This window comes from Molothrus aeneus, chromosome 21 (assembly GCF_037042795.1).
Source record: "Molothrus aeneus isolate 106 chromosome 21, BPBGC_Maene_1.0, whole genome shotgun sequence".
NCBI classification, from domain to species: Eukaryota; Metazoa; Chordata; class Aves; order Passeriformes; family Icteridae; genus Molothrus; species Molothrus aeneus.
This window is the reverse complement of record NC_089666.1, coordinates 3,397,747-3,422,255: the sequence shown is the minus strand read 5'-3', so window position 1 is coordinate 3,422,255 and position 24,509 is coordinate 3,397,747. Positions and strand designations below refer to the sequence as shown.

General features: G+C 45.7%; 2 protein-coding genes across 5 annotated transcripts; both read right to left on the bottom strand.

Annotated features, from left to right (window-relative positions):
• Positions 1 to 1,284: 1,284 nt before the first annotated feature.
• On the bottom strand, positions 1,285 to 9,838 carry MIIP (migration and invasion inhibitory protein). 4 transcript variants are annotated; one of them, XM_066564002.1, is made up of 11 exons: positions 9,725 to 9,838; positions 8,204 to 8,355; positions 7,921 to 8,102; positions 6,902 to 7,366; positions 6,188 to 6,290; positions 5,627 to 5,738; positions 5,367 to 5,425; positions 4,810 to 4,939; positions 3,919 to 4,015; positions 3,042 to 3,149; positions 1,285 to 1,851 (listed from the first exon to the last, which is right to left on the bottom strand). In XM_066564002.1, the coding sequence occupies exons 3-11, from the start codon at positions 8,089 to 8,091 to the stop codon at positions 1,834 to 1,836; spliced, it is 1,263 nt and encodes a 420-aa protein (XP_066420099.1). In that variant the 5' UTR covers positions 8,092 to 8,102; positions 8,204 to 8,355; positions 9,725 to 9,838; the 3' UTR covers positions 1,285 to 1,833. The 4 variants fall into 4 exon arrangements, with proteins under 4 accessions (XP_066420099.1, XP_066420095.1, XP_066420098.1 ...); XM_066563998.1 differs by lacking the exon at positions 1,285 to 1,851 and adding an exon at positions 1,938 to 2,177; XM_066564001.1 differs by lacking the exon at positions 1,285 to 1,851 and adding an exon at positions 1,938 to 2,177 and having other exon boundaries at positions 7,921 to 8,092.
• Positions 9,839 to 11,618: 1,780 nt separating this feature from the next.
• Positions 11,619 to 24,409, bottom strand: MFN2 (mitofusin 2). Its single transcript, XM_066563835.1, has 19 exons — positions 24,262 to 24,409; positions 22,868 to 23,022; positions 22,183 to 22,361; positions 21,368 to 21,503; positions 20,860 to 21,022; positions 20,239 to 20,363; positions 19,822 to 19,930; positions 19,622 to 19,729; positions 19,117 to 19,270; positions 18,809 to 18,876; positions 18,533 to 18,654; positions 18,079 to 18,205; positions 17,805 to 17,909; positions 17,290 to 17,392; positions 16,430 to 16,650; positions 16,142 to 16,291; positions 15,713 to 15,909; positions 15,229 to 15,363; positions 11,619 to 14,581 (listed from the first exon to the last, which is right to left on the bottom strand). Exons 3-19 carry the CDS (start codon positions 22,355 to 22,357, stop codon positions 14,512 to 14,514), a joined length of 2,268 nt encoding a protein of 755 aa, XP_066419932.1. The 5' UTR covers positions 22,358 to 22,361; positions 22,868 to 23,022; positions 24,262 to 24,409; the 3' UTR covers positions 11,619 to 14,511.
• Positions 24,410 to 24,509: the final 100 nt, after the last annotated feature.

Genomic DNA, 24,509 nt, shown 5'->3' with positions numbered 1-24,509 from the left:
TGCAGATCCAGCACTGGCTCCAGCACAGAGTCCACAGTCCAAGTGCAGAAGCTGCTTTAACACTGTCTGAAATGCAAGTTTCCAAGCAGTAAGAGGTGTTCCTTACAGTGTGCCCCCAGGTGACATCTCAGTCCCATCCCCTGCATGAAAGGTTCTGTTCTCCAGGACTGTGTAAGATGCTGCAGGACAAAGGCCCCGTGCAAACCTCATTATTGCAGAACAAAACATTCCTGTACCCACCCTTGTTCCAGACTGCAAGGCAAGATTTATTCTATTACCATCTGGATGGCAGTTGTCTTCTGCTAAGTGGGCAGGTTTCCTTATCTCTTCCACAAGAGATCACTCCTCCCTAGGGAGGGGGACACCTGCTGATAACAGCTATGGAATGTCCCTGCATGGCTGATAAGAACTACAGCATCCCATTGGGAGATGTGAGCCCAGAGGGAGGAGCCAAGCATTCCTACCTGGATATAATCTGGAGATTCTGGAACACCAGCCAAGCATTCCTGCCTGGATATAATCTGGAGATTCTGGAACACCAGCCAAGCATTCCTACCTGGGTATAATCTGGAGATTCTGGAACACCAGCCAAGCATTCCTGCCTGGATATAATCTGGAGATTCTGGAACACCAGCACAGCTTCTGCACTGGATTGCCCAGAGGAGCAGCAGCTGCCTCTTGCCCTGGATCTTCAGAGGCAGAGACTGCACCTTTCTCCAGGATCCCTGCTCCAGCAGAACCAGCCCTGGCACTGCAGGAGGGCTGAGCCACAATTCCAATGGCACTGCTGCCAGCACCAGAGAGATCTAACACAGGTTACTCCATCTACAGCATTACCTTTTCTCTGTTTATAGTATGAGACAGGCTTGCTGTAATTTATTTCAGGATCAATTAAGGAAATGTTTATGATGCCTTGAGTTTGAAGGCAAAGTAGTAAAAATGTTTGAAGAAAGAATTTGTCCCATTTGGTATAAAATTTGGCACCTAGTGTTCTATAGTCACTGGATTAGTTTAGTTTTAAATTAGTATTCCCAATAATGGAAATTATGTGACCAATTCCATTCAGTTGACCCTACAGATACATAACCCAAAGCTAAAGTCATGCTAAATCATGATTCCAGTGTTCCTCTCCTTGTTTAAAAAAGTATTTTCATGCATTTGATTTAATAAATAATGTATTTCATATAAAAGTAAGTGAATGCCAAGAAGCTGCACAAATCAAATTAATTCTCTCAAGTTAGCTCCCTAAAATACATTTGAGGCAGGAACTTCTGTTTCAGAAAATTCAAAGCAAAATAAAACATCAGTTTTATTGTTTTCAGACATGGAAAGTAAGATCATATAAAGTTCAAACAAATCACACTATGTGAAATAGCTTGGTTTGGTACAATTTAAAAATTCTAAAACGCTTTTTTGGTTTATCTCCAGAAAACTTGGAAAAGTAGAGGTAAGCAAATTGTGCAACCACTTTAAGGCATTATCTAGCTCACTGATGAATAAAATCTCATTTTACTTTAACATTTTTTTCACATTCAAAGTTACTCTGATGTACTACACTCTGTAGCTACACACATTGCACTGAGAAGAAACTGAATTTTTAAAATTTTTACAAATCATTGTGGAACTCAAGTTTAACAGGCTAGAAAACTGTGTTTCACATTTCGAATATTTGGAAGTAAACATATTTGTGTCACTCCACTGAGCCAGGCCCTTCCCAGGCCAGTTCCTCACCCTGGCATTCAGAGTTAGTGCCACTGCTGGTCACTCAGTTGAGGTGGCAGATGCACCAATGATCCTACACACATGACTTTATCCAGCCCCAGCTGGGACACTTCATGCAGCTCTCAGTAGCTGTAAAAGGCAAAAAAATGTAAAGTGAACTGTACAAACTCAGATCTGTCTATTGGTTGCTTACATAAGCACATGACTATGAAAACTGGGGAAAATCTGTGCAAATATTTATTTTTATCCAAATTGCTTTGTTTCTGAGTTGTTTCCACGTGCTGTGCCCATCCCTTCCCCAGGGCAGTCATGATGCAGAGTGTTGAGGGAGTGGGGTCTGAGCTGAGGCTGCTGCCTGGTGTCCTGGCTTGCTCTGCTAAACCTCAGGTGTGCCAGGGGAGGCAGTGTAGGAACTTGTCAGTTCTGGCTTCTCCTGATAATCTGGACACTGGGTGCTGGAATCCAAATAAAGAGGATATTAATCAAAGAATGCCAAAGTGACTTTTCCCATTTTGATGAAGACTTGAGCTGAACAGGCTTTTGCCAGTTACTCAGCTCCATTTGCTTTTTTGTCTCTGTGCACACCAGTGAGCAGAAGGAAAGCATTTCCCACTAGTGATAAGGAGATGCTCTCCAGGCATTTTTGTTTGCTTAGCCCTCAATAATCACACCCTTTAGAGATGGGGCTGCAATTTCCATTTGTGCAATTCCCAACTGGCACCATCATATTTTCTGAAAAATCTCTTTTTGTATAATTAACATAAAAAGAAATTGTGTTGAGCTGTCTGGGAAAACTCAGGAGATGCTTCTGTATTCAGCCCTGGCTGTGAACTCTGCCTGTCTCCAGGGTCTGTTCTTCAGCTCAGGCTACAACCAACGTCTGGTGTCACCATTTGTGGTATTTTCAGGGTCCCCTGTGGCAGGAAGGAAATGATGAACCTGACTCCATGTTCTTAGAAGGCTAATTTATTATTTTATGATATTAAAGAATGCTATACTAAACTATACTAAAGAATAGAGAAAGGATTCTTACAGAAGGCTTTAACAGGATACTAATGAGAAACTTGTGACTCTCCAGAATCCTGACACAGCTGGACTGTGATTGGTCATTAAGTTAAAACAATTCACATGTTGGATAAACAATCTCCAACCACATTCCAAAGCAGCAAAATACAGGAGAAGCAAATCAGATAATTATTGTTTTCAGTTTTCTCTGAGGCTTCTCAGCTTCCCAGGAGAAGAAATCCTGGCAAAGGGATTTTTCAGAAAATATAATGCTGACACCCAACATCTCCTGGGACTCCAGAGGCTGTGCTTACCAGGTGAGGGGAGGGAGAAGGCTTCTCTTCCAGGGAGGCTCTCAGATCCAAACTGCTCAGCAGAGTGCTGCTGGAAGGAATCATGTTTTCCCAGCCAGCCAGGCAATGCTGTGGAAAAAGATGGGAATGCTGTTCCCTTTTTTATCTATTATGGCCTGTTATTGTTCAGAAGTAACTTCTGCATAGGGAGGTTTAACTGAGTAATTATTCTATTGTTTTTTGAGGAGTTTGATATGACTAACAGATAATGATAAATGAAATCTCAAATAAAAGAGAACTAAACAGTTCTCTTCCACTTTTCTAAACTGATCTCTCACTTTGAGAACTCAAGCACCTAACCCCTCTGAACCTGTCTCAACTGACTCATCCAGTTCCCTAAACCACAAAACTAAGCTCCCTCCCACCTCTTCCCTGGAAATCTCCAGGCCAGGGTTAGGTTAAATTAACAATACTGCCTGCAGCATTGACTGGAACAGAATACAGGACCAGCAACACAACAGCAGTTTTAAATCCACCCTTGCCACTAATAGACACTTGCCTTTCAGACTCCTTAATGTCTGTGGAAACAAACACAGGCACTCTTAGCTGTGCTTCATCCTCTTGAGAGGCCAGTGCCTGAAACAAGTCAGCCAGATCTCCACATGACATTTCCTTTTGTGCAGTGTAAAGCATTGGAAATCTGTCACACACTTTATGTCACTCACAGCAAGGCATGAACTCAGAACACACCAAAGGATGTTCTGGCTATCTCACTGATGCGTATCAAAAATTATAGTGGAAACTCTGCCAAGGGAATGAGTCCCAGATTTTCTTTCCTTCTTGCTATAAATCAAGGACCAGCTGGGGTTGGGCCTTCAGCAGGAAGGCAGCAACTTACTGAGGACAGTGCAAGATCATCTGTGGGCTGAAAGCTCCTCCTGCGATGGGCTCTGTACTTGTGGGCTGGCAAAAGGGCACCCCTGGGAATGCTGACCCTGGAACCACACAAGGGAATCACAGAATCACAGAATGATGAGGTTGGAAGAGACCTCTAAGATCATCGAGTCCAACCTATGCCCTCACACCTCAACCAGGCTATAGCACCAAGTGCCATGTCCAGGCTTTTTTAAACACATCCAGAGATGGTGATTCTACCACCTCCCTAGGAAGAGCATTCCAGTACTTTATTATTCTTTTGGTGAAAAATTTCCTCCTAATATCCAACCTGTACCTTCCCTGATGTAGCTGGAGACTGTGTCCTTTGATTCTGTCAGTGCTGCCTGGTGGAAGAGACCAACCCCACCTGTCTGCAACCTCCTTTCAGGAAGTTGTAGAGAGCAATGAGGTCACCTCTGAGCCTCCTCCTCTCCAGGCTAAACACCCCCAGCTCCTTCAAATATTCCTCACAGGGCTTGTGTTCCAAGGAAAAAGGAAGGTGTAGGAAGTAACTGCCCACACCTCTGGCAAGGGCACAAGGAATGTGCATGCCTTCCCACTCAGAACCCAAGGGTCTAACCCCAGAGTGAACCATTCTGGATTAGGGCAATAGACATTTTACATGTACATTCAGATTCTGGACCAAATTCAGACAAAACATGCATTTCTGATTGGTTTCAAAACTGTTCATGCTTATAGAAAAAATTAGTAAGGAATTTTTAAGCAAAATATCTCTGCCTTGAAAACAGGAACCTTCTACAGAACTGTTGGGGTGCTCTTTTCACCTGATCAGATTTTATTCTCTATTGTTTCCTTGATTTGTGCACATTACAAAGCAGGAATTCTTATTTACTTGACGTGGGTTGGCTCCTCCAGTGTCCCTGGGGGCTGGTGGCTACGTGGGATCTTACACACAGGGCAGGCAGCTTCTGAATCCCCAGGGGTGGTAAAGAGGCGCTCGTTTAATCCATAACAGTAAACACCTGCACACAGCAACAAACTTTCAGCAGGGTTCTTGTTTGTCACAAGGTCCCTGAACCCAGCCAAAAAAACTGTGTTCTATCACAGCACCACATCTGCATTCTATAAAAAGAGCTGCTTTTCCTGAAATATCTTATACATTTCCTGTCCCCAAGTCAGTTCCTAAAAAGCAAAACCAAAACTTCAACCTCTTCAATTTAGAAACAGAACATTAGCCAATTACAAGAAACCCTAACAAATTAAAATGACACTGAGAGTGGATCCTTAGAAGACTCAAGTATCTTTGGAGTAGGATGTTGAGTCTGGCTGAAAAGCTGCAGCTGACAATAACACATTCTGGCTGGTCTTGCATGACGTGGTGCTCTCTCAGGTAAAGACTGCTTAGTTCTTTATTCACAGAAATTGCATTAGGAAGAAATATGATCTTACACTTATGAGAACCAATTATCAAATCCAGTTCTTGTTCAGGAGCTGTGTAATCCTCAGGCCTACAGAAACACACAAGGAAATCAGTCAGTGACAGAGGGGCTGGCCCTGTGAACAGCACTGCCTCTTCCAAGCACACATGACTGAGAGGTAAATAAAGACACTCACAATGTCCTGCTCCAATCAGATTATGCTTATCATTACTACAGGGGTTACTAAGGGACTGAGCATTGAGGCTTCAGCCCTTCCCCATTCCCACTTACTCCAGGTGCTGCTGATGAATGCAGGTTTCTCTGTTGGACTGTCGGAACTCGTGCAGCTCAGCAAAGTACTGCTCAGATTTTTCTGTTACTGGAGATTTTGTATCAAGAAGCCCTGAGAACACCAAGGAAAGAGAATGATTAATGATTTTCAATGATTTACAAAATTTGGGAAGGTACCAAAGCAAGCCTCACAAGATACAGTCCAAACAAAATAATGAAAATGAGAAGGGCAGATCATGTCAAGCCAGAGATTTACTGTGTGGTTTGGGTCCCTTATTGCACTCATTCATTCCAGGTATTTGCTATCCCTTCTGACCTCACCAGGCTTTGCCATTTGCTGCCTGAATTCCCATCCCACTGCCACTTCACCACTCCAGGTAAGCACAGGTCACCTCTAGTCTGGAGAGGGGCCTCAGAAAAAGCTGCAGCCCCTTTGCTGGGACCTGCTCCATTGGCCCTAGGACAGCAGTTCCATCACACCCCAAAGGGGTCAGAAGCTGTATTTTAACTCTAAATATCACCATATCACACTGAGAGCTTTGCTTCAGAGTTAGGATTCACCTGCAATCCAGTCATAGCCCAGGAAAGGACGGGCAGACCAGCTGCTGACAGGCATGGCATCTTCTTTAGGGTCAGGCTGAAAAGTCACATGACGAGTTTCCTTCTGAAAGAAAACAATTCATGACAACTTCCTAATCACCTGACAGGACACTCAAAGGCACAGCTGAGGAGACAACCAGCAGATGGGACAGCTGTGCCTTAGTTTGAGACTGGATTCCATCTATGCCTCTACTCATTTGCAAATTTGAGTATTTGCTCACCAGCTCTTTGTCTTGTCAATAAATAAAACAGAAAGAGGAGACAGGGACTTGCCCAAATAAGGCAGGATTTTTCAGAGCTTTAAACAAAATGCTGAGCTGCATCACACCTCACCAAAGATAAGGCAACCTGTGCTGCCATGGAGGATGATCACAGCCAGGAGACAAACTGTGGGACAGCAGCACTGCACCTGCCTGCTCTGCCTCAGCATGTGCATGACATGTGCAAAAGCCAGACAACACTTCCCAGTCAAGTGTTACAGATTTCTGGTCTTCAGTTCACTGGCTCAGGAAAGCAGGGCCTGAACAAACTGCCAACAGCCCCTGGCTGGGAACAGCTCTGACCCCAACTTCCAATTTACACAGTGGGAACAGGAGAGGTAACATTCACCCAGCCCTTCCTCCTCATCATTCTGTTGACTTAGGAAAATAAGAAAAGCATTGGTTTAACATTTACCTTCAACTCTTTGGACTGAGGCATCAGCAAGACTGACTTAGGGCTGTGGGGCTCTCTGATGACCACGTGCTGCTCACCAGTCTCTTTATTTTGCACTCTGCTCAGTGTTGGCCCTGGATGACATTTCTCATGGAAAGCATGCAGCAGAGCAGACTGTTTTCTGTTCTCTCCATGCCCCAGGAAGGAGGATTCTTCCTCTGGACTTCCTTGAGCACCACCATCCCCATTCTCTCTGGAGATGTCTCTGCCAGACATGATGACTGCAGACACTGGCATAACATTCTTCTCTTTCCCAGGAAAGTTGGAATTGAAACCTGCTCCTTCCTGTGTCTTTGCTTGTTGTTGCTGTACCCCTCTGGCACTGCTGCTGTGTTTAGGAGATGAACTGAGGGCTGGGCCAGCTCTGGGTTCCACAGCCACCTTTATTCCAGGGTCAGATTTTACTGCATCCACCTGATTTTCCTTCTGTGAGGACAGACTCTCTTAATACATTGTCATCAGCCAGACTACAAACACCTTTTGTAAGAACATTTCACTCACTAAATCAACCTCTCTAGATTCTGTTCTAGAATCAACCATTCTAGTCTGTTCACTCCTTTAAATTCCTACAGGGGAAAAAGAAAAATCCTTATGTTCTGGAGAGTGTAAGAAAGAGATCCACTTCCAATGGAAGCTTTTCCCTGCTTTTCCTTAAATGCAGCTTTTCCCAATTTCAGGAACCATTGAACTTTCAGCCCTTGTGCTTAGAAGAAACAAAATGATTTTATTCCACAATGCTCATTCCTATCTTAGAAGAAGAAAGTTGCCTTTCTTAGGCAGGAACTGATCTCCAAACCCTTTGCCAGGAGAAGAGATTGAGACCACAGAGCAAACAATAACCAAAGGACAGACTCCATATTCCACATACCACTTTCCAAGAGCTCTTCCATGCCCATATGCCTCCTTGACCACACCAAAGCACAGGCAGAGCTGCTGTCTGTCATAAAGGCCCATTTGCTCCCTGAATTTCTAGCACATACCACTCTCCTGGACAAGAGGATCAATCTCTCAGCAGATGCAATGCCATGATGAGATGCTGGAAGGAGCTGCTTTCTGGGAAGCTCTTTTCTCATCTTCTCCTGCTTCATTCTCAGCCTCTGCAGAAGGTCCTGGCTGGCCTGGCGCAGCCTCTTCAGGAGCTCCAAGTCCATCCTACAAAAATCTTTTAATGTAAAGCCAGAAGGAGAGTGAACTACATAAATTCACTGCAATAAGTGAAGAAGCAGACACGCTTTCAGGGGAATTTTGCTAAAAAATACTTACAGCTGTTGAAATGTTGATTTTGCCCCTGAGAAATCAGCCAGTGTCACAACTCCTTATGCTCAGAACCAGCACCACAAGATGCTTCTCTCCCCTTGGATAAACTGCCAAATATTTTGCACTCAGAAACTGGGAGCTGACTAAACGAAGAAACTCTGACAGAGGAAACAGTAAACACGAAAAATTCACATCAAAAACCTAGATAAGAGATATTTGGTTTAGAGGCTGTTATTTAGGACATACTTATGCAATCCTGCTGTAATGTTCTTTTGAAGCATTGAAATTGCTATTGTGGTAACACCAGGATGCTTGTAAGTTCAAAGTATAACTAATTAATGTGAATATCTCCTACATCCAAAAGAAATACAGAGTCAAAGCTGGCCAGGAAGGCTCCAAAAGGCTCAACCATGACTCAGGACTACAGTTCAGGCAATTCCAATCCCACAAATTAATTAAATTAAATCCCACAAAGGGATGCCCTTTTATTAGAAGAGGGAGGTGAAAAGGAGTTAATTAACAGATAAATAAATAAAACCTAGTTTGACTGAAAGGCTGTCACACCGTTCAACATCTTTACAACATTGCAAGCTCCTCTAAATTTGCAGAAAGTGGATTTTAAAATAAAACAGCTGCAAACCCTAAACCCGAACTCCCACACTGCTTTTGGCTAGACTGATAAATTATGTCCTCAAGAAGACTTTGTGTTTCTCTGGGACCTTTTGTTCTAAAGGATCCCCAAATACTTCTGCAAAGCTCATCTAATTTGTTTTTGCATCTGCTACCTTGGCAACTGGACATGAGGAATCAAATGCACATGTGATACAACAGCAGTGGGAGGAATCAAGAGCAGTGCTAACTATCAGTAAACTACAACATCTCTTTGTTGCAAAAAATAAGGGAGAGGTGCACTCACTACAAAACATAAAACAGAAATATCAGTGTTGAGGCACTAAATTCGAGACAATTTGGAAAAAACAGTAGTTTTCACAGCCTTCACAGGACAAAGCTAATAGATTTGATGAGCATCCACTCATCATTGCTTATCAGAAAGCAAATACTCGGAAAATAACATCAGTCAAGGGACTTTCTGGAAGGGTTTTACCAGATGAGGTCCACTCTTGGCATAATCTACAAAACCTTCATGTCCAGCCCCGGGGGCTCAGGTTTATGAAACTGCTGTAATTTGAAATCTTTCTGAAAAGGAGCTTGGCCTCCCGCAGTTAATAAACAACGGTTGTGTGGGGAGCTGAGAACCCTGCGAGGAGGTTGTTCAAACTCCGCGCTGCTCTGCACAGATGCGCTGGCTCGGACGTCCCATCCTCACAAACGAGAGCCCGAGCATTTTAAAATTGTAAAATTCCCCTTTCCTATCCGAGAGGCCGGTCGGGCAGCGGCAGAGATCGGTGAACTCCTTCCTTCCTCCCTCCCTGGCAGTGCGGGGAGCCCGCGAGTCCCGCCCGGCCCTGCGGCCCCGGGGCTGAGGCGTTCAAAGTCCCCGCGCCGGCCCCGCGTTCCCCGGCCCACCTGCGCCGCCCCCGCCGCTCCGGGGGCTGCCCGCCCGCTCCGGGAGCCGGGGGATGCCCGCCCAGCTCCAGCCGCCGCCGGGATTCCCCCGGGCCGCCCCGGCGCGGCCGTTCCAGCGGGCGGGCCCGCCCCACGGCTCCCGGCATGCTCGGGGCCTGCCCGGCCCGGCCGCGGGCCGCAGGGTAGGGCTGGGGCAGAGCCGCGGCCCGGCCGCGGAGTAGAGCTCGGGACAGAGCCTTGATGTGACCCTGAGAGGCCTGCCCGGCCCGGGACAGAGCCCTGGTGCGACCCTGCGGGGCCTGCCCGGCCCGGGACAGAGCCCTGGTGCGACCCTGAGGGGCCTGGCCCGACCTGGCCAGGGTAGAACTCAGGACAGAGCCTTGATATGACCCTGAGGGGCCTGCCCGGCCCAGAACAGAGCCCTGGCACTACCCTGAGGGGCCTGCCCGGCCTGGAACAGAGCCCTGGTGCGACCCTGAGGGGCCTGCCCGGCCTGGCCAGGGTAGAACTCAGGACAGAGCCTTGATATGACCCTGAGGGGCCTGCCCGGCCCAGAACAGAGCCCTGGCACTACCCTGAGGGGCCTGCCCGGCCTGGAACAGAGCCCTGGTGCGACCCTGAGGGGCCTGCCCGGCCTGGCCAGGGTAGAACTCGGGACAGAGCCCTGGCACTACCCTGAGGGGCCTGCCCGGCCTGGCCAGGGTAGAGATCGGGACAGAGCCTTGATGTGACCCTGAGAGGCCTGCTTGGCTCGGGACAGAGCCTTGGCACTACCCTGAGGGGCCTGCCCGGCCCGGAACAGAGCCCTGGTGCGACCCTGAGGGGCCTGCCCGGCCTGGCCAGGGTAGAACTCAGGACAGAACCCCGGCACTACCCTGAGGGGCTGGCCCGGCCCGGGACAGAGCCCTGGCACTACCCTGAGGGGCCTGCCCGGCCCGGGACAGAGCCCTGGCACCGTCCTGCTCCCAACGCTCCGTGTCAGAAGGGCCGCATAGCCCCAGCACCCCCCCACAGGCCAAAGGAGTTGTGTCTGAGAGGAATAGCAGATTTGTCTTTACAAACCAGCTGTGAGGCTGCTGGTAGATAAAACCAGCACTGGGAGATAAATAACTGGAAGGATTCCACTGATTGATGAATGGAAAAAGATATTTGCTTTTATGAATAAATTTTAGGTTTGCTGATAAATGAGATTAGACATTGAGAGATGGAAGAAACAATAGGGAAGAAAAACCCCTAAATTCTATAAGAATTAAAAATTAAAAGAGAGGGTTATACATTAGAGGGCAATCTTTGGTATCAGGCATTCTGGGAAGTCTGAACCTCTCAAGTACCTCAGCCAATGGGGAAAGAGAGAAGGGAAATGTGGCTGGGAAATTGGGATTAAAAGGAGGCTGCATCCTCCAAAAACTGGAGAGATTGAGGGGAATGCCCCATGGCCTCTGCCTTTATTGGAATAAAGCCAGAAGGGACTCCTCTGTCTCCTTTTCGGACATAAACCTCTGGTGTTTGTGGATTAATTTCCCTAATATTTTGGAACCATGTCACAGGAAATCTGGCCTTCTCTAACTCGCCCGATGTAACTTACCAGCTGAGGATGCTGATGCACCAGAGTTTCAGGCCACCAACCCAGTAGTTGCTCACTATTATTTCCGACAATTTTCTCAAGAAATCATTGATTCAATACTCACAATTTTACTGCAACTAAAACTTCCTATCAGGCAATTCAATATCACTGGTCTCCTTGTTAATTTTCAAAGTAAGAACACAGAAAAAGGTCACAAGTGTCAAACATGCAATTCAGTAACACAAAGCAGCAAAGCTGTACATACTGATGTAAGCTGATATGCTTACACTGGGAGACTGTATCACAACATGCAGGACACATCAGGAGAAATGTTTTTCCAATTCATTTTTATTTTGGTTTCCATTGTTTACAGCACTGTTACAGGACTAACTCATGCAAATTTATCACCTTAAATACAGCAGAGAAAACTCACTGGTAAGAGTATTTCGAAGAGCTCCATCAACATAATACAACAGGAAAAGTAAGTAGCAGCAATAAGATAAAAGTGCATTTAGCTGACCTTCTTTAAATGGGAGTTTGGGGAAGACTGTTTCTGGAATTACCTGTCTTAAGCAATAGTTTAGCATTCTTTATGAAAATCAGAAGAGAACAAACTCATGATAGTGTTCATTCCTCCACCACTCTCAATTAAAGAAGTACAGCTGTAATTTGTTTCAGAAGAATCCAGCTTATAGGCCTGTCTGTTAAAAGTTTGATTCTCAATCACTAGGGCTTCCAGAACAAGGGTTACACTCACACATGTTAGCAGTTTTGCTTCTGAAAAAGTTCAAGTGATTCTTTCCCCCATTCTGTAGGTCAGGCTTCAGCTCTGCAGTGAGAATGCCAGCAGCACCCAGGCCTGAGCAGCATCACACACACAGCAGCCAAACACTGCGAACTAGGAACCCATCAGTCTCTTTTCCCTTCACAGATAAGACACTCCCTTAAAGGTCAGCTCATTTATCAGATTTCCTCTGAAGGCTGCTGAAGAGATAACACTGCCTCATCAAAAGCAAGTAGTCATGAGCTGCTAAGCAGTAGAACCTCATCCTCTGCCTTGACCTGGAATTGACAATATCCTTGTGTATTCGGGACTCAGTAGAACAGAACATAGCTTATTGCAGCTGTGTATGTGACAGATTGAGAGACTGAAGATTCAAATTTATTCAACAAGACCTGCAGCAGAGTAAGACTAGATGATCCCACTTACTCCAATATACTTCACCACAGGCTCAGAGTACCCACTTCCAAAAGCAGGGACTCCAATTTCTTTCTTGCTCGTTCTCAGATTTGATCAAATCTATATTCCCATCCTGGTGGATGCCCAGGGAACCCAGTCAAGGTCAAAAAAAACCTTCTGACAGAAAGAGATTTTCAGTTTGAATTGGAGTCAAAGCTTTCTACTGGAAGGGAAAGGTTTGTTTCCTTTCTGCATTCTAGGGATGTCTCACCGCCAGCTCCTACACAATCAAGATACCTCAAGTCTTTCTACAAATCTCAGAACAGCCTTACCTAAGAAGTACTTACTGACATTTCACTATTTTTACTCCCTCAAGTACCAGGCAGCTTCCTTCTGGAAGTTCCATGATATGAAAAACATGGGACTTATCACAGGCACATATATTCACACCTGAGCATGAATGAGAAATCCTAAAGCCATTTTCAAGGGAAAAGTCTCTTTGTCAATATGAAAAACACCACTGCTCAACAGGTCAGAATTCAGCTGGGACCTGCTCCAGGACAGCCCATATTCTATGTGTGTGATGCTGAAGAGATTTAGGTTGTCACTAAGCTCAGAACTACAGGATCTGATTCTGGATTCCTCAGATATTTTGTAGGCAACAGAAAGATTGTAACCAACACATAGCAAAATACTGACCTACAAGGGAAGAAAGAAGCTTGCAGTAGAGGAACTTAATCCTACTCAAGCTCCTACAATCAGCCAGAATTTCTTCTCTGCCAATTCTGACTGGAAGAGACTCAAGTCCTTACAATTCCCAATTATTATATTCCAAATGCATCAGAGCAAAACTCAACAATTAATTTCATGTATTTGCAAATAAAGAATGTATTTAAAAAACTAAATTGCTTTAAGCCATTCTTGCCCTGGCATGAACTACAAGAGCCACGACTCCCCCCACCCCAGAGGAGCTGTACTTGCCAGCATGTTCTGATACTTTTAACAGAAGAGAAAAATACCAAATCCTATTGCTGCCCAGACTGTACATCCTGTGGGAACTCTACATAAAGCAACATCTCTTACAGCGTGTCATCCACATGCTGTTCTTGTGGCCAAATAGTGGTAATGGAATTCCACAGGCCTGCTTCCAGAAAGACAGCTGTGCTTTTCCAAAAAAAACCCACATTCATCAACTGAGCTCATCATGCAGTGCTTTACATTGTGTCAACTGGCTTCTCTTTCCTAGTTTTCTTCATCAACAAGCTGCCAAATCATCAGCACTATCTCCTTCACAGGAACTAGTTCTGTCTTTGCAAACTATTTGTCCACGATGGGAAATGGGCCAGACTGTGTTATTAAAGAGCTCTTAAAAGGAAGAAACTAACTCCAAATTCACTAAGCTTACCAAAGCAAAATCTTAATCCCTCCTGCTCCAGAGGAGAACTGGGTTTTGTTCACAGGTTTAAGCATCCTGAGAGCAGTAAACCTTTCAATGCAGTGACACTGTGATTTTCAGTTATGTTCTAGAATAACGGAATGTCAACCTCAGACAAGCCTGTGTGGGCTACAAATGCTTTGTGAAACCACCACCATGTCTGTGTGCGTGGGATCTGTGTTTAGTCAAACAGCTGCTTGTCACACATACGTCAGCCTGGGGCTTCAAAACTTCTGTCTTTATGAAGTAAAACAAATTACTCCATAAAGATGTGTCAGAATAACTTTTAACCTGATAAACATTTGCTTGATTGCTTTAAATTTGTTTAAAGCAAAATAAAGTACAGTAAAAGCCCCCTGTAAATGTATAAAGCACACACTCCTCCTGAAACAGCCTGGTCTCACAAGGAAAAAGAAGAGTTATTAACAGGTAGTGTTTGGAGGTGGGACACAGAACAGGGAAGCAGAACCCTACTGTTCACACAGCAACTGGAAACACAGCAACTTGCTCTTGCTCATTCCCTTTAGGGAATTCCATCACCCACCATGTTCTCTGCAGTAATTAAGAGAGCACTGAAGGGAAACTGTTGTTTTTCTCTTTTTCTCACACTATCTGCTTTGCTGCAGGTACTGATGTGTGAACATGTTGAGCTCGCTGTCAAGCCAACCTGCTTTGTTCCTGCAAGGACAGAAAGTTTTGTTAGGTGAATGAAACAGTGAAGGAAGTCTTTCTCATTTCTCAAGCCAGTCAGAAAAAAGTGCAACAAAAATGAGTACACAGCAAGGCATGGAGTGCCAGAGGTTCATTCCAAAAGGCTGCTGCCATTCCTCTGCAGGTCAAGGATGCTTGCCTGCTGTCAGTCACTAAGCTTTGAGGTTTAGACAGAGATTTTGGACACAACTTTGGCCTTACTGTGTAGGTAAGGAATGTTTGAAAAAGTCTTCCCAACATCCTCTGCAGGGTAAAGAAAGCAGCAGACAACTGAGTGCAAAGGTGAAGGCAAGACTTTTTGCATAATTTTATAAGGGCCTGAAGGAGCTTGTAGGAGTGGAAGACTGTACGTTGTCATAAATGGGAAGGAACTGTAATTCAAAAAAATAAAAAACAGGAAGAAAAAGGTGCCTTGTGAGACAGAAGTTTTAAATGACTGTCAACAGTCCAATGGAAAGTACCTAGTGAAAGGGAACATGACCTGGTAGGGACAAGTGCTGACAGCTGCACATGAAGTGCTATGACTAAGACAGAATGAACTCTAAGGCACAGCTCATATGAACATCCTGGGGCAATCACATGAAAAACAATTATATGGAATAATCAAATCTCACCTGAGCAGTTTTGCTTTGCTCTGCAGTGAATCCAAAACTTCTATTTTTTTATTCATGGCAGAAATTTCTTGCTCAAGATTGTCCCGTGTGACATCCACTTGCTGACACAAATGAGCAAACGTTCCAGCAAGCTCTCTATGAAACAAGAAGAGTTGAGTATAAGGGAAAGTAAGATCAAGCAGCACATTCAAGGAATAAATCCCTTTGATGTATAGGGATGATGGCATTGTGACTCAGACACTCATCCTTACACTTCTGCACAAGAACATGTCAGAGCATTTTGATTTGAGACATGGAAGTTTATTATGACTAATGACTAACAGCAACCAAACACTACGTATTCAAAATAAAAGTAATATTATTTTAAAACAGGTGTCATTACATTTTTGAAAATCTAGAATTCAGCATGAATAGAAGTAATAGCACTAAAAAACCCCAAACAAGAGAATTTCCATAAAGTGTTAGCTGAATACAGGGAACTCACTGCTGGACTTGGTGGCTGCAGTTGGAGCCCGTGTAGCTGACGATGAGCTGCAGTTTCTCCCCAGCATACTCCACAAACTGCCTCTTGAAAGCTCTCTCCTTGGCTTTGGTGGTCCAGGTGAGGCGCTCGTACACGTAGAGCAGCCCATAAAGGCCAAAAGAGAGAGCAATCAGTCTCCAACCCACAGCCTTCCACACCTAAAGAAGCACAAGGATAAACAAATTGCACAATATTACTGATATTCACTGCCAACAATGGTGCACAGAGCATTGCAAAATCAGCTCACTGTACTCAAATGGAAGATCAAAGGAGAAAATAGAGAACCCTATCTGTCAATAGCAAATATCTACAGGATTTGGCAGTGCAAGTGCTTTTTACATCAGTGCTCCAACTTAAGTTATAAAAATGCTACCTAGAATGCACACATACCACACCACCAACCACGATGATCCCCATGGAAGTTCGGGAAGTTAAAGAGGCCAGTCCAGTCACCATGGACACCATGAGCTCTTCCTGGGTCATAGAGCCCTGAGGCAAAGGAGGCAGGCTGGGATTTGCTGGTGTTAAAGGGCGCTGAACCTAATCAGAAAAGCAGGGACAAAACAAAATCAAAGAAGAGAATAAAAGGAGGTGAATTACTGCTCTTCCCACCAAAGGAACTTCAGCAGCCATTGAAATAATGAGAATCTACCCCAGTCACTCAGTGAGGCACTCTACCTGGTCATTATAGCCCATCAAGGCCCGACGACCATTCTTTGGTCCCAAAAATCTGTTCACCAGCATTGTCCATCCGAGAGAGAAATGGAATTCTATGTCCTCCTGGAAGTCAGCACAGAGCTTGTCACAGTTCAGGTCATAGCTGAGCCTGAAGCACTGCCGGGGAATTAACATGTCGATCTGGCCCCGCACAGAGACTGGGAGGAGGGGTTTTAAACCATCTACACAGAGAGAAAACAAAAACATGCAAAAAACAGCTGGTGAGGTCACAAGAATTAACTGGTCTTGTATTCTATAATCAAGGTGCTTATGGATGGTTTCATCCTCTACAGTCAGTTTTCTTAGTATGTTAAATTTCATAAGCCAAGAATGTCGCAAAGTAAGAGATACATCATCAATTATTATTCAATTCTTGGTTCTTCAGACCAGCCCAGAAGGAAATCTTTCCATGGACCCTTCAAAATCCTTACAGGTAGCTGGTGAAGTTTACAGATTAGCAAGACTTTGGAAAACAAAATCTGAAACCCGGTTCTTTAGGCACCAAAATCAGACAGGCACCTAGTTCCAAGTAATTTGTCTTTCATTAGGATTTGGTGTGAGCATCTTCCAGATTTTGCCACAGTTCCACTCTGTCATGAGGGTTACAGTGTGACTGTACACATTCATTAGGAAATCACTGCATAAGCTCAGACACAGAACTAGTCCTCTGCACAACAGCCTTACTCATCAAGATGGAAACTAAGGTGGTGTCAGCTGCACGTCAGCCATCGGATTAATGAGAAACCCAGAACATCTACCTATAGTTATTTCAAAATGCAATTCAAGGGAAGAGAAAGGGCAGTATTGCCTGTGGAGCTGACCTATCATTTCTTGCTGCACTGTCTGCAGGGAAGTTGTGATAGCACTGGAGCAACGATCTGACATGTTACGGCCCAGGCCTTCCTCGATGTGTTTATGCAGCTCCTGACAAATAAAGAAAGGGTTATTAAGATTAGAATAAACATAGCTAAGATGCAGGCTGAAGGTGCTAGTTAAAAGAGTTAAAAGAGTTGCTAGTTAAAAAGACTCTCCCAAAACAAGAGCACACAATCTGTCTGCCCAGTGTTCTAACATTAATATCATACCTCCCCCCATTTTTCAGTGAAGGGGATGAAAAGGCAAATTTAAAAAAATCTCATAGAACTTAGTTCAGGAAAAGTTCTGTTCAATCTATATAGTATGATATATAATGTGTATCAATTTATTACTGAGATTATTAAAAAACTAAAGCTTTAGCTCTATCCTAGTTGGAAGATTGAAACGTCTAACAATGAGCTGGCATAATTACTCAGAGCTAAAAAAGGTCTCTTAAATTGCTTAAGCAAACATCACTTACAGTCTTGTACACTTTAAGAACTACTTGAGATGGGTGGAAGTCTGCTTGGTATTCATCTACCAACACTGAGAGCCGTCTGATTTCTTCTGCCATTGCATTGGACACCTAGAGAAATAGCACAGGAGAGAAAACAGAGCTTCTGAAAGCTTTTCTCCTCTTCCCATATGTAACTCCCACGTTGTTAGTACTTCAAAGCTTTGTCAGCACTGTGCATTTTCCCCACCATGCTGGTAGCCTTTTCAGACTGCAGTTTTCTGCAGACACTCCTCCTTACCTGCCTCTCCACCTCTTCAGTGATTTGTTTGATTTTCCGCTTGTAGTCTTGAGTAAGGAGCTCCAGCTGTTTGTCAATGAAACCGAGGCGATCCTGACGTTCCTCTCGCATTTCCAGGCAGTAAACTCTGGTGAAAAAAAAACCTGTGCATCAAAATGCCAAATAAATGCATTTTTTATCTATAAATATATTTGAGTTCCAGAAATAAGACAGATTTTCCTGCCCAGTAACAAAACATGTCAATATCTGCAAAGCATTACACAGTCATGGCACAGGACAAAAATAAGGTCCTTTTCCCAATATTTCCATAACACACTAGAAGCAAGACCACCAATACACGTCCTTCCTGCTCTCAAACATGCTGGATTCTGCTTTGCATTTCAAACACTCATGTTCCCTCACATTTCTCCCAGAATACAAAGTGCAGTAATGCAAGCACCAGCAGAGTTCTCACCGCTGTTCCTGGGCAGCAACGTGCACGGAGTCCATGATGAGGCGAACATCTTCCGCAATCTGCTTCGCTCTCACCGTATGCTGCTCGAATTTTGTTTTCACTGCTGACTGTGAGATACATTCCTGTATACAAAAGGCAGCCCAAGATTAGCAGCAGGCAGAACCATACAAACACAATTTCTCCTTCCTGTACAATCCATTTCCAAAATATGTCCCCATGAGTGCCAGTCTTTCAGGAGTAAAATCTAACCAAAAGTTCGGCACACATAATGCTCACCTCAAATCTCCTCTCGAAGCTTTGAAATTCCAGCATTCTTACTTGAAATCCATCTGCCAATGCTCCACCTGAGAGAAGGAATGTACAAAACAACCATTTAAATCTTGAGAAAGCAATCAGATGTTGGACATGAAGAAATGCTCTTGCTTTACACTGAAGCCAATGTAAAAGTGCTACTAAGTCACCCCTTCTGTTATGATAGCCTTAGTAATAATTTGGCATACTCAATTTTATACATTTTTTGAAACAAGATACTCTCTATTTTCATCTCTATAAGCCAATGGAAAGTTTCTGCTAGCTTTCCTCACCTCCTTCTGGCATCCCTTGAGCCCTCTGAATCCTGGCATTCAGCACTTCTTTTGCAGACACAAAGAAAATCCGATCCCCTGCCTGGGCTCGGTCCACCACACCCAGCTCATCCACCAGGAAGCTGGTGCAGCGCTCCATGTGCTGCCGGCGCACCTGGGGAAAGCCATCAGAAACCACACATGCAGTTAAATCCACACTATCCATCCCCTAAAGGTTAGACCAGGCACCCCAATGACCTCTGCTGGTCTAAGCTACCAAAGAAGCATTGAAGAAAAAAAAAATTTGTTATTTTATGGAATTTTCCAGAGGTTTTCTAAAGTGATCTAACTTTTGTGAGACTCTTGATTTCCTGCTCAGAAATTTCCAGATTCATGTCCTCATCACTAGTCTATGTTCCCTTGAGTCTCCACACTCAGGTGATAATGATTGCATCCCCAAGGACCAGAGTCAAAACAGACTCCATAATATCCATGCAAAGAAAAGTACTTTAAACACATCACAAACCTCCTCCATGTATTCTGGTTCAGAGGCAGATGCATCCCAACGGTTGTTTAAAATAAATATATTGGGTCGAGACAGACGTTCATTCACCTTGTGAAAGAACTGCTTCTCCTGAGGAAAATGAAACAAAACCTCTTTAAATTAATATGTCAAATATTTTTAACCTATAGCCAAATTCATTGAACAAGTGGACTTGCACATACAGTTTGCATCAATGTTGATTCAGAATTTGCCACCAGAACAAATACATCAGCATCAAGACAGAATTTGTCAATCCAGCTGTCCAGCTCTGTGGTTACATCAATGCCAGGGCTAGAAATAAAGAGAAATGAGATATTACTGTGCTGTGAATACAGCAAAAACAAAATTTAAATAGTTAGTAAAAGCTTTTCAGAGCATTAATTTCCCACGTCTGAGCTACACTATCCTGAGGTGACAGAGTACAGGCTAAAAGGAAGTAATGATCAAGAAAATCACACTGTTAATTACAGCAAGGGACTTTGGTCACTGTCTTAGATTAGAACAGGGTCAATTCCCTGGAGGCTTGTTAAATACATATTTGAAAACATTTCCATACTTAGTCTGTGATAAGCAGGAAAGGAAAGAAAGCTATTTCTCACCTGTCCATCAGCACCAGGTCGTCCTTTAGGAGAGAACATTTGGAATTGGGCCACATTACACTGACTAGGCTGCCAGCATTCAGATGTTCATCCTGATGAAGGGCATGAGCCAGCTGGTTCACGGTCTAGGAAGAGATGGAAATAACATTTCCTGTTTGCCAAGACCCACTAACACATTTATCCTCCCTCCAGGGCCCTTCACAGACAATTTGAGATAAAGCCCAAGTTCAAATTATATTCTCTCTGGAAGGTTTTCCACATAAAACCTTCTTGAATGTCCTAGGAAAAAGACAACTGCTAGTGAGAGTTTGTGAGAGATTTTTCCTGTCAGGAAAGGATACTGAGGAATTACCAGGAAGTCTGTGATTCTGTCAGTTATACAAAGCTCAGAACTTCCTGAGTCACTGTTCCCTCCTATCTCTAAGAAATACAACATATCATCTCTTCCATAAAACAAACAAGTCCCCATTCTGCAACTTGCTTCTTACATCTAATAAAGACTCATTCTTCATCTCCACTCCTTTAATGATTAAAATCCTTAACTGTGAATTTTTTTTTCTTTCCTTTTCTGACATTTCTGAAGAGCTCTTATCCTTAACCTTATGTTTAAGGAAATTGTACCTTTACACTCTTCTTCTCCTCTGAACCTTCAGTCAGCAGGAAAGCCTCGTGTCCATCTGTCCCTTCTACACGCAGGAAGCAATTAGTGGTGTGTCCAATTCCTGAAGGGAGAACCTTGTCCCACAGCATGGCATTTATCACAGTGCTCTTCCCATTGCTTGTCCTGCAGCCAGATTAAGGACAGTGTTTCAGGCTTTCAAGAGCTAGGTGTGCTCATTTTGATGTTACAAAAGCAAGTTCTCTACAGCCAAGCTGTATCAGAGCCATTAACAATTTAGGTGCCAGAGGCAACCTGCAAAAAGACTTTTTTATTTCCCTATTTAAAGAATTCTTCAAATTGAAGCATTATGTGATACAATACTTGTTTCCAATTTACAAGAGCACCTGTATCAGGGACATTACAAGCAAAAGCTAAAGCACTCGTGTTTATATAAATATTTTTTACTGGCTACAATACTCAAATGCTTTCCTGAATGGGCAGCATAGGCAACACAAGCATGTGACTCACCTCCCAAAAAAAGCAACTTTCATGTGTCGTCTTGCCAACACTTCACTAATACCACTGACTTTTGACAGGTAGCCTTTGACTTCCAGTACCTGCTCTTCTGTGGTGACAGGATCAAGCTCTGCATTCTTGTGTGTTTCTAAAATCAAAATAGATCATGCCTCTGAATGCCAGAAGCCATCTGGGTCAGACCTGGGTGAAACCTCTCTCTGCCATGGTATCACTTAACATTATCTGTGTCCCACAGCTCATATGGGTGTTCTTGACATAGGCAATGACACCCTGAAGCAATTTTATAATAGGATTTATCAAATGGACTCTTTTGTGTATCTCATAACTGTTCATTCTTGGGACTGCCTTGAACACAACAGCCAACACTGCAAACAGGCCAGCACCCTTAGAGATAAAATCTGTCTGTGCCTTAAGCTGTTAAAGCCAATTACTGGTGTATGTTACATGTCAGTAGCAATGATGTGTCCAGGCAAGAATAGTGAAAGGATTACAGGCAAAAAATACCTACTGGGGTTGTGTAATTAATTAAAAATCTCCCAAACATAAAAACCAAGCATAGCTCCCTAACTAGCTCAGTTTCTTAACATGCATGAACTTCTCATCTTCAAATATGAACCTGAACTCCACCCAAATTCAACAATTTTCATTTTTTCTTACAAACATGAATGCATAAACAGACATGCATGTATAAATAAACACAGATTTAGCAGTTCTGTTTAACTGACTGAGGGGGTGGTGTGTGTTTTGGGGGAATCATATGTAGGTAGAGCACTGTTACACACTCATAGTCCAAGAACTCAAATTACCTTCTAGGAACGAGGAGCTCTCGTTGATGTATGCAGCCAACTGTTCAAAGATACCATTGATTTTCTTCTTTGCAGTGACAAAATGTTTAAGTGGAGAAGCATTTACCTCAGCCATGTGTCTTTTATCCTTCTTCACTGCAACTATTGAGTTGGAACGAGTAAACAGCAGGGACATTGCGCTACAGGAAAAATCCAGCAAAGAGCAGTGTCACCAAGTGTCACCACCTGTCCAAGGGGTGTAGTGACAGGACAAGGGGGAAAGGCTTTCCACGTACACAGGGCAGGGTTAGATGGGATATTGGGAAGAAATTCCTCCCTGTGAGGATGGTGAGGCCCTGGCAGAGGTTTCACAGAGAAGCTGTGGCTGCCCCATCCCTGGAAGTGCTCAAGGCCAGGTTGGACAGGACTTGATCCGCCTTGTCTGGCAGAATGTGTCCCTGCCCATAGCAGAGGTGAAAGTGGATAATCTTTAAGGTCCCTCCCAACCCAAACCATTCCATGACTCTGTGATCCAACCAAGCATCTTTACAAGAACTAGATAAATATGCATTTGAAGGACTATCTTCTGTCCTTCATAAAGAAATTGTTCCATTTTATACAACTCATCAGGAAAAAAACCCCAAAACTCTTTCTCCCTTCCAATAATCAGGCTCGCAGCGATCACTCCTCCCCATCCTCCGCTTACTTTCAGGATGAGTTACGTTTTCACAAGTCACGCATGGCCAGCTTGAGGCCCTCTCGAGAACAAACGGCAGCAGTTTTCCCTGCCTTCTCCCTCGCCCCGGCCGCACTCAGTCCCGCAGCTCCTTCGGCGACGCCGAGTCCAGCCGGTCTCCACCCCTGTGGCAGAGTGACCGTGGATGACGGACAGAGGCCACCGAGCTCCGCCGTCACGGGCTCTGCTCCGGTGTGCCCGGAGAATGGCCCCGGCTCTGCTCCCGCGCCATCCCGGTGTGCCCGGAGAATGGCCCCGGCTCCATTCCCTCACCAACCTGGTGTGCCTCAGGGATGCTCTGGGCCCTGCTCCCCGGCCATCCCGGTGTGCCCGGAGAATGCCCCGGGATCCATTCCCTCACCATCCTGGTGTGCCTCAGGGATGCTCTGGGCCCTGCTCCCCCGCCAGCCCTGTGTGCCCAGAGAGTGTCCCCGGCTCTGCTCCCCCGCCATCCCGGTGTGCCCAGAGAGTGTCCCCAGCTCTGCTCCCCCGCCATCCCGGTGTGCCCGGAGAATGCCCCCGGCTGTTCCCTCACCATCCCGGCGTGCCTCAGGGACGCTCTGGGTCCTGCTCCCCCGCCATCCCGGTGTGCCTCAGGGATGCTCTGGGCCCTGCTCCCCCGCCATCCCGGTGTGCCCGGAGAATGCCCCGGGATCCATTCCCTCACCATCCTGGTGTGCCTCAGGGATGCTCTGGGCCCTGCTCCGCTGCCATCCCGGTGTGCCTCAGGGATGCTCTGGGCTCTGCTCCCCCGCCATCCCGGTGTGCCCAGAGAGCGTCCCCGGCTCTGCTCCCCCGCCATCCTGGTGTCCCCGGAGAATGCCCCCGGCTGTTCCCACACCATCCCGGTGTGCCTCAGGGATGCTCTGGGCTCTGCTCCCCCGCCATCCCGGTGTGCCCGGAGAATGTCCCCGGCTCTGCTCCCCCGCCATCCCGGTGTGCCCGGAGAATGTCCCCGGCTCTGCTCCCCCGCCATCCCGGTGTCCCCGGAGAATGCCCCCGGCTGTTCCCTCACCATCCCGGTGTGCCTCAGGGACGCTCTGGGCCCTGCTCCCCCGCCATCCCGGTGTGCCTCAGGGATGCTCTGGGCCCTGCTCCCCCGCCATACCGGTGCCCACATAACGCCTTGGGTTGACGCCCCGGCCGGACGCCGCATTCCCTCAGCCCTCAGGGGCGGGAGGAAAGGGCGGGAAGCGCCCTCCTCGCGCCCCCTCAGGACCCTGCCCCAGCGGGTGCGACGCTCACCCGTCCCTGCCCTTGTCCCTGTCCCTATACCTGCTGCTCCGGAGGCGACCCTCAGAGACACTGAGCCAGCCTGGAGCAGCTGCCAAGGTCCCCTCAGGCCGGCCCCGCCCGTGGCTCACCTTCACCGCCGCTCCCGCACAGCCGCCATGTCACCCCGCGGCGCCGTCGCCCGGGAGGTGCGTAGAGGTGTGCGTCATCGCCGCGCGCCGCGCGCGGGGCACGCTGGGAGTTGTAGTTCCCAGGCCTGATAGCGAGCGGCGGCCCGGGCCCAGCAGAGGAACAGAGCCCACAGACCGGGAAAGGGTCACGGGAAAGGTTTAATGCGAGTTCCCCGTGCTCAAACCGTACAGCTCGTTAACGCCACCAC

Bases quoted from the DNA above. Each gene is read 5' to 3' on its own strand.
- MIIP (XM_066563998.1), bottom strand. From the start codon at position 8,091: ATGGACTTGGAGCTCCTGAAGAGGCTGCGCCAGGCCAGCCAGGACCTT. The intron at 5,739-6,187 runs GTGAATCCTAAC...TGGTGTTCTCAG, and splicing joins GGGCTATGACTGGATTGCAG to GGCTTCTTGATACAAAATCT. The intron at 3,150-3,918 runs GTAAGTTGCTGC...CTTTTTCCACAG, and splicing joins ATGATCTTGCACTGTCCTCA to CATTGCCTGGCTGGCTGGGA.
- MFN2 (XM_066563835.1), bottom strand. From the start codon at position 22,357: ATGTCCCTGCTGTTTACTCGTTCCAACTCAATAGTTGCAGTGAAGAAG. The intron at 21,504-22,182 runs GTAATTTGAGTT...TTTTGATTTTAG, and splicing joins GAGCTCCTCGTTCCTAGAAG to AAACACACAAGAATGCAGAG. The intron at 16,651-17,289 runs GTCAGCTCCACA...CTCTCTGTGTAG, and splicing joins AGTGCAGCAAGAAATGATAG to ATGGTTTAAAACCCCTCCTC.